The sequence below is a fragment of the Drosophila hydei genome, unplaced genomic scaffold (genome assembly GCF_003285905.1).
Source record: "Drosophila hydei strain 15085-1641.00,03,60 unplaced genomic scaffold, DhydRS2 tig00000060-arrow-pilon, whole genome shotgun sequence".
Taxonomy (NCBI): Eukaryota; Metazoa; Arthropoda; class Insecta; order Diptera; family Drosophilidae; genus Drosophila; species Drosophila hydei.
In genome coordinates, this window is record NW_022045656.1 from 10,346,310 (window position 1) to 10,364,927 (window position 18,618).

General features: G+C 38.2%; 2 protein-coding genes across 2 annotated transcripts; one reads left to right on the forward strand and one right to left on the reverse strand.

The window, feature by feature from the left end:
- The first annotated feature begins 43 nt into the window (after positions 1–43).
- Positions 44–15,859, forward strand: LOC111597103. Its single transcript, XM_023311646.2, has 5 exons — positions 44–1,081; positions 12,785–13,018; positions 13,110–13,454; positions 14,107–14,493; positions 14,552–15,859. The coding sequence occupies exons 1-5, from the start codon at positions 176–178 to the stop codon at positions 15,602–15,604; spliced, it is 2,925 nt and encodes a 974-aa protein (XP_023167414.2). The 5' UTR covers positions 44–175; the 3' UTR covers positions 15,605–15,859.
- Positions 15,860–16,307: 448 nt separating this feature from the next.
- LOC111597105 (fibrinogen-like protein 1) lies at positions 16,308–18,281 on the reverse strand. Its single transcript, XM_023311647.2, has 2 exons — positions 17,102–18,281; positions 16,308–16,713 (listed from the first exon to the last, which is right to left on the reverse strand). The coding sequence occupies exons 1-2, from the start codon at positions 18,241–18,243 to the stop codon at positions 16,584–16,586; spliced, it is 1,272 nt and encodes a 423-aa protein (XP_023167415.2). The 5' UTR covers positions 18,244–18,281; the 3' UTR covers positions 16,308–16,583.
- Positions 18,282–18,618: the final 337 nt, after the last annotated feature.

An 18,618-nucleotide genomic window follows, 5' to 3' on the forward strand; every position in this document is an offset into this window, starting at 1 on the left:
CTTGTCCGCTCACCTTTTTGATTGTTTCGTTTGTCGTGTAGGCGCGCGCAGCGAAGCAATAAAAATCATAAATTAATAAAATAGGGAATATTCTGATTAGGAGCCGTTTAAGGAGTGTTGTGTGGTTGACGCGGCCAAACAATTAATAATAATAATACTAACTAATTCATGTGAGATGGCGGTCGAAATAACAAATTCAATATTATCGCTACAGCCAGCAGTTGAGGCTGAACCGTTGGCGCCGCAATCGTTCCATTGGCAGCTCGAGGATTACGCATACTTTCACAAGTGCGGAGAGATAACCACATCGCCGGACGTACAATGTTTTGGTTTCAATTGCGCCTTCTGCCCGGCCATTTGCCTACAATTTTCGGTTTTCATAGATCACATACGCGGCCATCACATGCAGGAACTGCGCCGGCGCTACGAGGGAGCCGATACGAAAATTGAACAAACAACGCAAACCGATTTAAATCTAATGATAATGGATATGCATCTCGAAGGTGAGCCAACGACAACAACAGCAGCAGCAACAACAACAACAACGACGTCGACGACGGCGCTGAATACAACACCTACTCCAATGGCCACAAAACGCACAAAGAACCCGCCCAATTGGAATGAGGCGCAGGCTACAATGGGGCTGCTAGACATGGACATGGGCCTAGACCTGGTTAACATTGCGCAGGCATCAGCGCTGCCTGCACAGGCGCTGCCAAAGACAAGCAACAACAATGCTGCGCTATTGCAGCTAAACAACACGGCAGCAGCAGCAACAACAACACCTGCCGAAATGGACTTCGTTTACGTTATGGAAAATCCATTGCCACCCTCGCCACCGCCATCGGCTGACATTTCGCGATGCGAGCAGAACGCCCGACTGCACTCGATAGATCCATTTGAAATATTGCATGAGGTCTGTTCTTCAACAGTCGCACACACACAGGCACACACACAGACGCACACGCACACGCATGCAAATGCAGGCACACACACACAAGCGAACGCGAGCACGTACGAGGCGGAGTCCAGTGGCGCTGTCAGTGTAGTCGCCCATCCCCGTTATGAGACACGGCGCGTGGTAAGTTAATCGTTGATTCTTGCCTACCCCTCATTCCTCGTGCCCGCGCTATCCCGCCCCTGCGGTCATTTGGCTGCCGTTGTTTTCCTTGTTGTTGTGCAAAGAACAAGAAAAGGGGTTTCCGTTATTCTGGCCCTTTGCAAATAGGTTCAACAGTGGTCGCTCGACCTTCAAAATAACGGCGCATTAGTGGCAGCGGCAACGGCAATGTCAGCAGCAGCAGCAGCAGCCGCCACAAAATACGAAAAACTGTGTCGCATTTATAGCATACCCTATGTCCATGCAGCGAGTGGTGTATGCACTGCTCGTTAAACACTTTAACTTTGGCTTTGCTTTTTAATTCGATTTTAGTTACATTTGCTACGAGCACTCTTTTAATTTGTTAGAAAGTTGGTATATTATGGCTATATATATAAAGATAAGGATTATTTATAAATTTATATAACATTTATGCACATGTAGGGTATACCATAGTCGAGTTCCAGCAAGCCAGACAATTTGAAAATCAAAAATAGAATTTTTTTATGGAAAGATTTTTCGTTTCGATTGATGCCAACATTTTGTGCATAACAAAGCAGGGTATGTCTCAGTCGAGGTGCAGTCTTTGGCCATTCATTACATGTTGTTTACGTCCTCGTTTATCCCGATATTCAGCCTTGGGAACTGTTTCGCCAGGGCGAGGCGGCAGGGGCGTAGGCAGACGCACTTCATCAGCTTCAGCAGCGAGAGTATTCGCTATTTTTACGCGCGACGTAGATTTTTTTTTCTTTGGATTTTCACTTGTTTTGGTTTCGACAAAAAATATTTTTTTTGTGGAAATACTATATACTGACGCCAAAAAAAAAAAATCTACGACAAAAGCTAAAATAGCAAAAAAATAAAAAAAAAACTTTTATAGCTCAGAGCGAACAACATAATAAATTAAGGTGCTCACAAAATAAATACAGCATAAGCGTGGAGAAAAAGCCTTCGATTAATGTATTTGAGCAAAAAGAGAATTAGAAAATAAATTAAAAACAAAACAAAACAAACTTCGATTTATTTTTTGCTTTGCGCTGATTTTGTCACTCATAAAAAACCGAGTAAAATAGTAGTAAACTAGCCATTTTAACATTTCACATAATTTGAATAAAACAATAATGTTTTAAAAGCCATAAATTAACCATATTTAACTGAGTTGACATTATAAAGAAGATTTATATATAAGTGCTTAGAGAAGCCCAGTGAAAATGGCAATTCTGGCTATATAAAAGTAGGACATTGTAAGCTATATATTCTTGTTCAGGTTGACGAGCTGAGTCGATATAGGCCCGATCGGCTGGCTGGAGACTTGTGCTATTTCAATTTTAAAAATATGTGTATTTACTATATATATATATAAGTGAAAAGTAACATGCCAATCGGCAGCTACTGACGGCATAATACACGTTCACAGCTTTCAAATCGGCAGCCAGCCAAAAGTTATTAAAGTATAGCCTCGTTTTACGTTTCGATTTCAATATCCACAATCTATATTTGGCACAACATTTGCAGCAGAGCTTTTTACTTATTTTCATTCCAAATTTGGTCTTCATATAAATATAACATTTTTAGAACATATCAATTTTTTATATTTATATATATATATATATATATAGCGAGTAAATACTGTGCCCATAGACAGACATGGAATGTCGTTGACTGCAGAACATTCGTTCAAGATATATATATTTTATACATACAGCTGAATGAACAGTTATACAGAGTTTGCCCAAAAGCTAATATACCCACTTTTCACTGCTTAAACAAGCATAAAACCAAAAGATTAAATTTTAAATAAGAATTTACTTAAATGAAATAAAATTTCAAACTTTGACCTTTTTTGCTTGGATTTCTTTTGACAGTAAACGGCTATATTTGTGCTCATAAATATGATAATTAAAGTGAATTTATATAAATTGTATGTATATATATAACACATTCTGAAGAGCATCGAAAGTATGTAAAAATTGTATTTTGTAAAAATATAAATATTAAATTGTGGCCTGGAAAACTGCATGCACAATGAGAGGGCAGTTTATACAATTCGCAGAAAAGTGTGATTCATCGAAAATATTTATATAGAATATATATATTTAATATTATTTTCGCACAATCACTGAGATTTCGCATTTAATAGATATTTGGTAATAAAGAACTTTGTCGTCATTTTCATTGAAAGTTTTTGCTCTATTTATACTACATTGAATCCAGGCTGCATTATCGCTTAACCCCTCCCTGCCTTAACGCTGCTTTCGATATCAGACTACATGGAACTCATGGAAATACAATTGTTGTTGATACTACTGCCCCAGCCCCAGACGTGGCTACTCACAGAAGTTTCTATACAATTACGCGTAATAGCCACTACATAGATGGCAGAGGCAAGCTCTTTTATTTTTATGCATACCCGCTCCTGATGTGCAAACAGAGTATATAGGTTTGGGATAAAATTTATGTTTATATTGAATTAATTGAGAATTGAAAGAGAGTTTAGAAAGTAATTTGATTATTGTATAAAAGTATATGAAGTTTATATCTGAAGCGAGCTTAATTAGACTGAAAATAAATATTCCTTTTTTGCTTTGACAACTAAGACTACAGCTCTAGAGCTCTATATTGGGTGATATGTGATATATATAAAGTGTATTTAGAGGTTATGTATGTATATACATATCTTTTGTAAATGTTTTTCCCAGCTAAAAGCTTCTTTCAAGTGGATTAATCCTGCAGTGTTCACTAAATAGACTTGGGCTATATCAAATTCAGAATACCTTCTATCTGGCACAGTTTCTGACATCAAGAATATGATTTCGAAACGTTTTAAATTGGAAAACAGCAATTTTGAAAATCTTAAAGCAGCTTGAGCGAGTATTAAGCAGTCAGTTGCAAGGTTCTTAGTTGGTTTTTTGTTTTTGTTTTATTTTTTATCAATAGGTCTGGGGGCACATTTGCCTGTTAACGTTGACGTTACTATTATCTATAAACCAGGAAAGTAAACAACGAAGCAAATTATCTATGCTTCGATTAGGCAGACATTCCCTATATATGTATATATATGGGGTATGCACAGTGGAGCCAAGTTGAAGTATTTGATTTATTTTTCGTTTTTGAATTTCTTCACATTTCATTTATTTGGGTTAACTTAGAGTCACGTTATCTACTACTTTTTTTAACTTATATAATTCTGAAAATTTTCCATTTATTATCTATAGGAAAGTAGAGTTCTTGCCACTTGAGATTAAAATCCGTTGCAATTTCATAGATCATACGACTCTATCCCAATCCCAAAAGAGAATCTCTTACTCATCGACGACGACGTCGCCGCCGATATCAGCTCAAGTTGTGGGCAATAAAACAATTTCGTTTCAATTTTTGTTCGTCGCTATTGAAACGGCTCAATAGATAAGGAAAGCGAACGTGTGTGCCACAGCTCTCCCATTGGGCTAAGCAGCTTTTAATGTACATTTAAACACCGGTAAATTGGTATTTTTAGAGCACTTGTCATAAAAAACAAAGCGAACAAACACCTATCGCAATGTTTCTCGATTGAGGCGCATAAATCATTGAACGTCTGAAGTATCGGAGTGTGGAAATCATAATATTGTAGACCATATATGTGTACATTAGTATAAGAGCCTCTATAAATTATGATCCGCAGAAAACAATTGAAATTTGGCTAAAAAGTTTGACTGAAGATGCTTAGAACTAACTTCGACGTCTCTCGCAACCTGTGGACTTCATAATGTTAGTCTCAGTGGTATTTCAATTGATCAGTTCAATTAGCTCTATATATCGATCTGTGACTCTCTATCTATCGATCTATCGCTCTCTATCAATTTCTCTCTCTCTCTCTCTCTGTATCTATATGTAGATCTATCTATCTATTTATCTATCTATCTCTCTCTCTCTATCTATCTATATCTCTTTCTCTCTTTCTCTCTCTCTCTCTTCTCCTCTCTTCTCTTCTCCGGTCTCTCTCTTATCTCGTCTCCTCTCTATTTCTATCTACCTAGAGATCTTCCTGTTATCTCTTCGAGAGATCTGCATTCGAATCTCTCTCTCTCCCTATCTAATCTATCTCTACGGTTCTCTCTCGTATCCTTGTCTAGTCTCTCTCTTAATCTCTCTCTCTCTCTCTCTGTCCTATCTCTCTTATCTCTCTGTCTCTCTTCTCTCTCTATATGTCTATCTCTCTCTTCTCATCTATCTGTGTCTCTCTATCTATCTCTCTCTCTCTCTCTCTCTCTCTCTGTCTCCTCTCTCTCTCCCTCTCTCTCTCTCTCTCTCTTCTCTCTCTCTCTCTCTCTCTCTCTCTCTCTCTCTGTCTGTCTCTCTCTCTCTTTCTCTCTCTCGTCTCTCTGTCTCTTTCTCTCTCATTTTATCTCTCTCCTTCGATCTCTCTCTCATTTTATCTCTTTCTCTCTCTCCCTCCCTGTCTGGCTCTCTCTTTCTATATATACATATTCTTAAAATATTTCATTTCTTAGTGTCACCTTCCTACTTTCCTAAGAATTGATAATTCTTTACACTTGACTTGATAAAATGCGAATTACAGCTAATCTTTGCCTAATTTATGATAGCCTTAAATTAAGATTAAAGCTAACGCCCTGTATGGACAGGTGTTGCTCATGCTCCAATACATAAAATAAAATATAAATATTTTTTATATTTATTTGATTAATAAGTTTCAAGGATTCCTTTTATTTGTCTTCTAGTTCAAGCTAATCTAAATGACTTCTTGTCTTTTATGATCGATGTCTCTCTCTCTCTCTCTCTCGTTCTTGCTTTTTCGCACCTAAGCTTTTTATCAGCTACACTTATTAAATAATTAACATGTTGCACTAAATTATTCATTTAGCATATTTTTAATGCTGCGACTTAAACTTGTTTTCCTTTCGCTTTAAAGATAGCCGCAGTTGGTTTTTTTTTGTTTTTGGTTCGATTTCACCCACGCACAACCAACGCCTGTCCCAGGGGCCTGCACTGATCGATCAGCTGATTTATCGTCTCAGCTTTATAATCAGTCTAATTAAATTACTACCTGCCTTGTGACTGACTGATGAAATTTTATTTGCTTTTAGTTTTTAGTTTTTCGTTCTCGTAGCGTGAACCAAATAAGTTAATATCGCCGCATTAGGTGCAAAAATTGATTGCATCGAATACTTAGAGCATTATCTATGTGATTTCAGCTTTTCGAGTAGTGCCCGGATCGATAGACAGTATTCTTTGTCCACACGTGTCTCGCAACACTTTTAGCTGCGATTACGTCACAAATGCTTAGCTTTACCTTTTACGACTGTTATGGGGGTCGCTTGGTATATGTGTATATACTCTACAATAATGGCTAGATAGGTTGTGATAATAAACAATTGGCTCATTCAGATATCGATAACACGTGAGTGGGCGAGACACTGTTAATAGGGAATTCAGAGAAATTAAAGAGAGAGTGAGGGAAGATAACAGATAGAAGATAGAAGATAGAAAAAAGAAGTTAGAAGATAAATGATAGACGATAGATGGTAGACGATAGACGATAGACGATAGACGATAGACGATAGACGATAGACGATAGACGATAGACGATAGACAATAGACAATAGACGATAAACGATAGACGATAGACAATAGACGATAAACGATAGACGATAGACGATAGACGATAGACGATAAACGATAGACGATAGACGATAGACGATAGACGATAGACGATAGACGATAGACGATAGACGATAGACGATAGACGATAGACGATAGACGATAGACGATAGACGATAGACAATAGACAATAGATTTAAATTAAATTAAATTAATTTCATTTTAGGGTATCTAGTAGTCGATCAGTCTTTTTTTTGCTTTTTTGCTCTAGTATGTGTTCCTAGGATTAGGGTTTCCAAAAGTCTAACGAATATTCTTATTCTGTTCTACAATCGTAGCTAAGCTATTCACACCTTGCCTAGGGTATCCATTGGTCCATCAGTGATTGTGCAACCTGGATTTAGGTCTTGCATGTCTCGTGGTCTTTTGACGTGGCTGTTTGTCAGCGATTATCATACGAACATATTAAACTGTTCCTCTTTTATGGCACTTTGAGCTTATTTTGTTTATGTAGCATACAAATAAGCGCTGCGAGCTGCCATGTAAGAGCTGCTGGTCATGAAGAGGAACAGGTCTTTTCGCAGTGTGTCGCCTTAGTAGTTCTAGATATGAGTTATTGATTAGCAAAGCCCCAACTGAAGTCGCCCCTTAACGGGTTTTTTAATCAATCAAATCGTGGCACACACTCGGCTTTAAAGTAAATAAACAAAAGCGAAAAGTTTCAACAATATTTAATGCAATTTGTCGACTCTCTGACAGCGTTTTGAGGCCATTTTCCAGGCCAAATGTTTTATAAGGGTATTAAATGTGTGTTTAATGGCATTAGCATGAATCTTTTATTTGCTTTGGCTTGTGGCAGCACAAAGGCAATGCCGCTTGCCGATGGCCAACAGCCAACACCCAGCACCCACTGCGACCCGCCCACACCTTGTTTTCATGGATTTCATTTAGCGAACGCCCTCTAATTGCCACGCCCCTTAGCTTTGCCATCTGATAATCAGCAATTGGCGCTGCAGTCGAGAAATGCCATTTGATTAATTTGTAGAGCCGCAGCGTCGTCTGCATCATCATCATCAAAGGAATTGATTGCGTTACCCGCATATTTTGTGTCATCTGTGTCGTCTGCTCTAGTGGCAAATGCAATAAACAATCATTTTTAATTGAGCAGCGACATCGAAAACATCAACGGAGCTCCATCATATGGCAGCCACTGTTAACAGCACAAAACACACTCAAATTATAACAATACAGCTCGAGGTCGACGACGATGACGCAGCTGCTCAGCGCTGCTCTGCTCCGGAGTCCATTCGGCACTCCATGCATGATATCGATATGGATGACTCTTATCAGCAAACATTCTGAAACGCAAACATATTATATAACTTGACTAACTGATCAAATTGGCAACGAATTATACCCTGCTCAAGGGTTTCTATATAATTATTCATTTTAAATAATATAATTATTTTTTTTGTTTATTTTTTTAAACATTTTCTTATATTATTTAAAATAATTTTATATAATTAATTTTTTACACAGCTTCAGGTGCAATTTTCCCCTCTTTCAGTAGAATATTCCCTGAATCCAATATAAACCCAATTAACATCAATCAATCAATTGGTCAATCAAGCAATCAGTCAATCAGTTAATCATGCAATCAATCATAGCTTATTCAAAACTCTATCTCACCACTTGCACTTGCTTCATATATGTAAGTAAATTAGTGCTCTTAAGTTTTTTACTTTGCCAGTCAATCAGTCAGTCAGTCAATCAAGCAACCTTCCAAAGATATTTGTCAAATATTCCACAAAGCTATTATTCACTAAATTTACATAAGAAATTATTGCTTTTAAGCTAATAACTCTATCAAACAGTCAATCAATCAATCAATCAATCAATCAATCAATCAATCAAACATTGAAATATGCCATGACTGCATTACAGCTTGCACTTACTTTAAATAAATAAAAACATGCTGCTTATTTTATTAAAGTCAATCAATCAGTCAATCAATCATGCAATCTATATTTTACATTAGTCGTTGAAGTACTCCATAAATCTAGCACACATCTATTTTAAATGAGTTAATTATATCTGATTAGTTATTCAATCCATCAGTCAAACAAGCGCTCAATAAATCTATCAATCAATCAATCAATTAATGAATATTCCATAATTACATGTGAAATATTTCTCTATAACCTACATTAGCTCAAGCCTGCAGAGTTTACTACTTATTCAATCAATCAATCAATCATCTAACATTTACTTTGCATAAGTTAGTTCTGCTTCTCAGTCAACCACTGTCAGCCAGAGCTCTAGATAAGCCCACGCTTTGCTTAATCAAGTTTTAACTTCAGTCCACAAATTATAGTTTCTTTCGATTCTTCAGTTGGATAAACTTTTCAGTTTTAGGTATTTCTTGTGTTCCATCATTCACTCTACAGATTTCTAATGAATTTTCGACCCTTTTGCATACTTGTGTATGCACGTATGTATGTGTATGTAAATAAACTCGATAAATGGGTCTGCGATCAGGTTTCAATTCGTTCCGTTCCGAGTCTCCGCTGTTGTTGTGGCTGCCTTTTTATTGAATTTTTATGCAATTTTGTTAACTGGATCAATTATTTCAATTGCGTGTTCAGTAAACACAGACGCCGTCCGTGACGCAGACGCCCCATCAATAGTGGCCAGCGGTCAAGCCCCCTTTATGCCACCACGCCACCATGCCACACCCAATTTGACAAACCAAACCCAATCTCTAAGAGTCCAACGTTGCGAACGTCATCGCCCGAGCGTTTTCCATTCTATTTTATAGTTTGCTGCCATTGTTTTGGCACGCTCTGCAAATTGCGCGCCTCCGCTGCAGAAATCAACAGAAACAGCTGCTCAGCCATTTGCCGAAGCTACCTATATATACTATATATACGCTGGATCCATGTACATATGTATATGGACTAGCTGAATGTGGCATGCAACAGAGCCCATGTGTGCCCCACCCTTAGAACTCACAATTGCTATACCCTGCAAGCTGTGCGAATGTGCTAACAGGGTGTATGGGCTATGGAGAAGGCGTGGCTGAGACTCAAATTTTTTTTATTCTTGAGTCTGAATCTGAAGCTGTTCTTCCTGTCCAGCAAATTGTTTATCTGCCTGCGCCCATCTAGAGATCTATAAGATCTAAGTCTATAGCTTCAGCTCAACTTCGTTTATCGATAACTTGTTCCATATTCAACTTAAAATCGATAACAAAACCTTAATTATTTCAGCGTAACTGCAGATTCATATATAAGACCTTTTTAGTGTGCTAAAAATCTGATTAAACTATGCTAAGCTTTAGGCCAAAATGAAAATGAAAATGAGAAATTGCTGAAAGTTAAGAATCCCTACATATATAGCTCCTTCTCCTATAGCTCTCCTATATAGCTCCTTCTTTATGCCTGCTATGTAGTTCTGTCTATCTATGTATATGGAAAGCAGTCTACGCCAAGCAATCTAGCTGTTCAGGGTATAGACTAGTCGTGCAGTCCCCACTTAGCTGTTTTTTATTTTTACCTGGCAGACAACGTGCTGGCCCTAAGGGCGAGCAACAACAACAACAACAACGCAAGCTAAATGTTTGTGTACTTTATTTACTGCAAAATGTAGTTCAGTTTTGGGTAGTTTTGGGTTGGATGTAGGCTGTGTCTGCTATGGGGTGTTTTTCAGGTTTGGACTTGGGTATGGTGCTTGGGTTCGAGCTGTCTGTTGGCTGTTCTTTGATTTCCTCTTTTCACTTTCAATTGGGGCCAAGGTCTGCAGTGCTTCACTTGCTTAATTAACAAATGGCGAAATGCCATTGATTAATGTTGAAAAGGTCACGGTTTGCTTAAGGCAGTCAATAGGTTTCACTTAACGCGCTTAGTCCGAGTTGAGCATTGACTGCCTATATCCAAAATATTATCTCTGATTGAGTGCCTCGCAGACTTTGTCTTCAATCAGAAATGTTTCGTAAAGTGAGTTCGCCTTTTCATACTCTCCCAATTGGCTGCGTGCAATTGTTCTTTAACTGCAATCAGTTATTTTTATTGATTCGCTGTAAGGGCCAACAGCAGTTATTGAAAATCGAGCAAACCGAAAGGAAAAATCGAGAAACAAAGCCTATAAAAGCGGGTCAACAATTGCAGCACTTGTCGCCTTAATTCACGACAATCAGGCGACAACTTCCATTTTGCGATTATGGCCCGATGCACAGAATGAAACAGAAAACATATCTCCTAAGCTTGTAACGATGGAATTACAGATACCCTGTACTTGCTGTCTCTGATATACTGCCTAAAGTATGGCAAATGTTGTTAAACGAGCCAGGATCAAGCTACAGTCAGGAGTGCGCCACTTGAATGTATTCGGCTTATTTTTTAAATATTTTTAAGTTAATTTTTCTTTTGTAGATGCAGGTTAAGTTAAACGATAAGTGGCACACTTATGCTTTTAGTTCACTTTTGGAACATATAAAGATATATATTGAGAAGAAAGCAAACTTATACATGGCATACCCAACCTAAACTCCTTTAAAACATTGCCATAACTCATAACTCTTTGAAGCTTAAACACTTCAAAAACACATTTATTATATGAGCCAATATACCCTTTCAAGAAACGAGCTTAAACGAAACTATTCTCATATTTATGATTACCAGATAGATCCGGATGCATAGAGAGCTATAGTTTTTTAATGTAAAAATAATAAAGAGTTTGAGCTACTTTCTGGAATGGAAAAATTGTTGTCATGTTCGCCGCCAACACTTGAGTCCCAGATGGCTATACTTCGTCTAATGTAATTCTATCCAAGCCTCTGCGTTCAAACTGGAAATAAAGTTCTAGTTTCACTAGGAAGTAATTTGACTTTATCTACAACAAGTGAAATATCAATTCGATTTTTATGGAATTTTAACGAAATTTTGTTATTCGACCATAAAAAAAATGCTTGCTCTAAAAATAATATAATAAAGAATATATTAAAAAATACATATAAAAAAATTATATATAAAAATATATATTAAAAAATATATATATATAAAATATATAAAAAAATATATAAAAAAAAATATATATAAAAAATATATACAAAAAAATATATATAAAAAAATATATGTAAAAAATATATATATATAATAATATATTTTAAAAAATATATATTAAAAAAAAATATATATAAAAAAATATATTTTAAAAAATATATATAAAAAAATATATATTTAAAAAAATATATATTAAAAAATATATATAAAAAAAATATATATAAAAATATATGTAAACAAAAATATATAAAATAATATATTTAAAAAAATATATATAAAAATATATTAATGAAAATATATTTTAAAAAATATATAAAAATATACACGCGCATGAAAAGCTGCTCTCCAGTTAAATACTGAAAACCAATGGTTTTTCTTCAAAAACTTCCCAAACTTCGTTTTCCAACACAAACTGCAAAATACAGGGTATACACAAGTGGAAACTATTTCACTAAGCTGCAGCTGAGATTGCTTTGAAAGACTTTTATTACATAAATTATTTTTCTATTGTTGTGCGTAGCTGATAAAGCTGCTTGAAACTGATCTTAAAGTAGGAAAAGAAGAAGAGGAAGCACATTGTATGAGACACGCGATATACCCTTGAATAATTCATAAAATTCCATGGACAATACAAACAAATGAAAGCAATGTAAATGCAAACATATTTTTGACGAAGTACAAAACAACTTTAGATATATATATATATTTATATATATATATAGATATATGTATACATATATAGGGGCAGCTTGTTACAGTTGTAAAAGCTGTGTGCGATAAGCCATGTCGATGACGAGAGCCCACACAGTTCCTAAAGGCCAATAGCCGCAGCTATTTACACTTGTTCGGGGTGTAGCAGGGCGGGGCTGGGGCCGGGCGTAGGCGGCTGGAGACTTTCCCTTTTTTTCATTCTTTGTTCAATGTAAACACGTGAAGTGAAGACACGATCATATGACTCTATTTATGCGTGCGTATCCGTAAGATACGAATTTATTTACACATGCGAATTATTTATTCTTTTTGCCAGGCAATGCAGCGCAAGCTGCGCGACGCGGAAAAGCAAACCGCAACAGCAGCTGTAGAGCAACAACAGCAACAGCCGCAACAACAACAGCTGCAGCAGTTGCAATTACAACTACAACAACAGTGCCAGCATATGGAGCAGAATGTGCTGGAACTAACGCCGCCAGCCACGCCCCCAACGCCAATGCCGCCCAACTCGCCCACCAGCAGCGTGGCCAGCAGCGTAGACTTGAAGCTGGTGAGCTACGTCAACGACAACCGCAACAACAACTTCTTTTAACTCTCTCTCCCTCTCTCTCCCACCCGCTCTTCATCCCCCTCCCATGCAGCGCACGCGTCGCGAACTTGAACGCAATCGCGAATTTGTCTGCTCTCTGCTGGTGGCCTATGAGCGCAGCGAAAAGCTTTGGAATCCCAAACATCCAGACTACAAATACAATGCCAAGCGCAGCGTCTACAACGAATTGGCCGCGCCCTTGCAGGCCGTCTTTCAGATACCGTTAACCGGCGCCGAAGTCTTCGCCGTGCTTAAGGAGCTGCGCGGCCGCTATCGCCGCGAGCTCAGCAAACTGAACGCATTGGGCGGCAAATACAAGTCGCGTCTGTGGTACTTTGAGAAGATGCACTTCCTGCGCGGCGTCATTGAAGCCAAGCGAGCCGAGCGGGAGGCAAAGGTAAGGCAGAAGATAAATGGATGGGGTGGCTGGGTCGATTAGCTGCTCGAACTGAAAGATTATTTTCACACAGTGAGAGACAGAGCAAGAGGAAGAGGCAAAGGCAAAAGCTTAAGTCATAGCCATAGGACTGTTTAGGGTAGTTCGCTTGATCCGAGAGATAGAGGTGAGGGTATTGGCTTTACAAAAGGGTAAATTGGGTTCCCCGACCCGGGTGATTGGGTTTCCAGTTTGCATATTAAAAACATGTTTCTGATCTATCTAGTCATAGACAGCCGTGAGAGAAGATAAGGTAAGCTAAGGAGGCTGCATTCTGAAAATCATCAGAGGTCTAAAAGTACCTCCTGAAACTCATCCGGAATATTGAGCTCATTCCTTTAGGGTTTCATGCGTGACAAGTTTGCCTGAATTTGGGTCTATTTCTTAAGTAGTTTGTCAGTTGTGTCTCCTCTGCTTGGTAAGAGAGGCAAAGAAAAAGGGGCAAGAAGGAGTCCAAGAAAGGGTTTCAGTTGCAGTCAAGCATCTTGAGCTTGGCAAGCTGCTTGTTAGAGTTTGCAGAGAGGATTCATCATCCTCCAGGCAGGCAGTTATTGAAGATTGATCAAAAAAAGAAACCCAAAGAATAATGCATATTCTAACATCGTCTTCGCAGAGCGAATCAGCGGAGAGTGAAAAGTCAAGTGAAACAGATAGCGAATCGACCACAAAGTCAGCGCAATATCGTGAAGTGCTGAGCTGTTTGATAGATGGCTTCAGACGCCAGGAGAGTCTGTGGAATCCGCAACACTTTGACTACAATAACTGCTGCAAGAAGGAGCTATACCGGGAGATATCAGCTGAGCTCTTGGAGGAGCTCAACTACGAGATGAGCGGCGAGGACTGCTTCAAGGAGTTGCAGAAGCTGCGCACGCGCTATCGCAAGGAACTGCGCATGGTGATCAAGCACAAGGGTCTCTATTTGCCCAAGCTCTGGTGCTACGACGAGCTGGACTTTCTGCAAAAGATACTGCAGGAGCAGATCTTCAATAAGATAAACAAGGTTAGTAGCAGGAGCTGACCTCATCGAATAACTTTAATATTAAGTGGATTGCTTTTAGAAAAAGGGCGTTGTGGAATCGTATCGTCGCACGAAGTTCATTGATGCCAGCAGCATTCGTTTCGAATTGCAGGAGGATCAGCTGCAGTTCGTGGAGATCTATCGCAACTATCCAGCCTTATGGGATGTAGATCATCCTGACTTCCGCTCCAATGCATATCGCACTCAGGCCTTGGGCCAAATGCTGGAGGAGCTCAATACCACGTTTCAGTGCGCCTACACAACAGCCGAGCTGGAGAAGACGCTGTTCGAGTTGCGTAAGGATTTCTCAGCACAGAAACGCAAAATCCTCACAAATGTCGCCGGTTGCAGCAGTATTTCCTTGCTGCATGCGAAACTTGGGCAGTTTCTTGAGCCGAATCTGGGTCCCTTTCGCTGCGATGTGTGCAGCGAGCTAGTGAAGACCTGCGATCAATACAAAGTGCATCGGGCGGCGCACGATGGCACACAGCCCTTCATTTGCACGCTGTGCGGCAAGGGCTTTCAAATGCCCTGTAATCTGACGGTGCACATTAGGCGGCACAGACACGACTTTCCCTATGCCTGCGAGCAGTGCGACAAGCGCTTTGCCACCTCCACCGAGGTGGCCATACACATGCGGACGCACACGGGCGAACGACCCTACATCTGTGATCTGTGCGGCAAGTCCTTTAAGACGTGGTCGTTCTTCGACATACATCGACGCACGCATCTCAATCAGTCGTCGTTCCATTGTCCCATCTGCGACAAGGGCTTCTATGAGAAGAACCGTTTCACCGATCACATGAACGCCCATCTGAATATACGCAAGCATTTGTGCACCGTCTGCGGCAAGACCTTTACCACATATGGCAACCTCAAGAAGCACACCGAACTCCATCTGGCCGTGAAGAAGTACAAGTGTGGAGCTTGTGGCAAGCGCTTCGCACAGTTCGCCAGTTTGCGCTGGCACAGAAAACGTGAGCACACTTCAGAGCAACAGCAGGAGGAAGAGCAGCAGCAGCAGCAGCAGCTGGAGGAGGTGGAAGTGGAAGTCGAGGAGCAGCCAAGACAAGACACTCCAGCAGCCATCTAATCTATGTATTTACGCAGCCATTACAGGCAGTCAGTCAGTTTAATTTGGCATGTACTTAGAGAGATACTCACTACTCACTAGAGAACTCGTGTACTTATCATATCGTCTAAATACCACCAAGTGATCTGCCTAGTCTACATAAGCCTGGCTAAAAGCTAACTTAAATTATACAAAATATCACAAACAATAGTTGATAGATCTTTTAAGAAAACGATCTCAGCTTAGTTATAACAATACATAATCTTGATATTTAAGCAGACATATATCTATGTATACTATTTATTTACTGTTAACTAAATTAAATTTATGCAGCTGAAATCTGAAACATATTTACTTGCTATAATTTATATAGCTTGTACGTCATCTTAGGCTCCAACAGGCTTCATATACATATATGTTTTATTAGAATAATAATAAATAATTTTAAGCTAAATATTAACACAACTTTCAAGACACACTTTGATTGCTTGAGTTTAGTTGGATAAGACTAAATTATTAATAAATGTATTACAGATTACATATATTTTGGATAGGTTAAGTCATGGACAGCGATTCAGAATATTTAAAGATAAGAGCCGCGCAAAGCCGGTTAACACCCACTATTTTATATATAACTCTATATGCATCAAAATATATACATAAATATATATACATAAAAATATGATGTGTAAATATTTGCTATAAAAATTGTTTATTCTGGCAGCAGCTATATTTATTGATAAATCAGATAATGAAATAACGACAAGGCATCAGTATACGAGTATACAAACCTATTAATTTCAAAGACCCATTTCCGATGCTCATTTCCACAGAATAATGCACCAACCTAATTGAAATGATCTTATTGTGGCAATGAAATGGAATGAATGGAAAATTAATTGCATCATTGATTCGTCTGCCAATGGGTGTGGAAATAATTGTGGCACTTATCGCTCGGCACAATGATCTTCGGTCATTTAATGTTTGATATCAAATTTATTTAAATTTTAACATTCTTTGGTCGTATCAGCATTTGCACAGACTTCAACGACTTGAAGCTGTACCATTGATCCCAAAAGATTCCTTGTTCATTGTCCGTTTGTGTTTTAAAGTATTTTCCATTGAGATTGCTAAAATTATATCAAAATAATATTTATTTTAAATATATATATGCTGAAATATATTTATAATTATTTTTTATAGTAAAGCATGCGAGTTTTTTTAGAGCAAGTCATTATTCTATAGCAATTATTTAGTTATATTTACTAAAAATAAAGATTTTTATTTTTGTAGTATTTTTAGAGCAAATCATAATTTTTATAGCATATTATGCTTATCTGATTTTTATTATAAATTTTTTTACGATATTAGTATCGTAATAGTTCATAAAAAATTCTACTTTTCCTTAGTATATTATATATATATATAGATATTTATAAAGTATTCAGTTTTCTCTAATACATTTGTATTTTTATGGCATCAATTTATAGTCATTTATAGCTTCTATACCACACCCACCTGCGAGAGCAGAAGTCGTACCACCACGCCCCGTGATGATATTCGGCGCAGTTGATGTGAGTGAATTCATCGTGATCCCGATCATAGGTTGAGAATTTCATTTTGTCATGTGTGCGCATTGCATCGCTGGCATTGCCATGGAAATTGCCCAGTAATTTCAGCTCGTAGCCCTCAGTCTCGTTGCCAATGATAAAGTCGTCGTAGAAAGCGACGCGATGGCTGCCATTGAAGAGGCGCAACGATACGAAAAGCTCATGGGGCTGAAATGCCGTTAACCTGTGCAGTTTTTCCAGCCCGATGAAAAACTCGCCGTTCAGTTTGCCAAAGCCGTTGCGATATTCATTCCAATTGCGATAGAAATTCACAGATCCGTCCATGCGGCGCTGAATCACCGTCCAGCCGTTGCCCTCGCAGGCCACCAAAAACGGTCGAAAATCGGGCAATTGCATTAAATGAATTCCAGATATTTTATTGTGGGGCAAACAACTATTTGTTGCCGCCTCCCAGTCGGCCAATAGATCATCTTTCCTCTCCCTTAGCTTGTACGCCAAAACTTTGACTCGAGCTTTCAGCTCGTTTATCGCTGCTGCGTTGCTTGCATTTTGCTTCTTATGCAATGCCAAAAGATTTTGTTTTCGCTTTAATCTCGTCTCGTAAATACTTGTTTTCAATAGCAGACCCTTAATCTGTTCATCCCTTGCGCTCAACGTGCTTGTTAGTGTTGTATTTTGTATCTGACACGTTTCCAATTGCTCTTGATATTTTTTTAGTTGATCCTCATCGGATTTGTTCCGGGACTGTAAATTGATTATCTCGTTCTCTTTGTCATGGATCGTGGCTGCATTCTCGGCTAGTTTGTCCATATAAACATCCAACAGATCGTTGAGATCATCTTTACTGATGCTGATTGTCTTATGTGCATCTATTTGAAATTCTGCCAACTTGGGCTTGGCAGTAACCGTCTGATTTACTAGTTGAACTGGGATTTGGGTAGTATTATGGCACATTTCCGATTTGTTTTTCACATCTCGTGTACAATCTTTTATAGGTGGTTCCTTCTTTTTCGCACTAGAGACCGTAGCACTGAAGGACCACGGAATAACTGAGACTATCATAAAGATTATCAACAGCTCCTTTTCCATTTTACTAGTAATGTCAAAATAACTACTTTGCACATGCACGAGGCTTCAAGCGATACTGAAATCACTAAATTACTATTTTATTAAAAACTACTATAGTTCAGGAAGCTTAGCTCAGCTCAGCTTTGCTCTGATAAGAAGTTTTTTGCATTGCACTTGAAAGTTTTGCAGCTTATTTAGCTAGTTTATAGACAAGGTTTTAAAAACAAATCGTTTTGAACCCGGAATAATATTTTTTAATAGCCATGAACCAAAAACTTACGCCCGATTAACCTACTAAAAAAACTAGTTAAAGCCTAAATGGAACTTAATACATTTTTTGTTAAAAAAATTTAATTTATTTTATTATAATTAATTAAGCATTTACCATTTATTAAT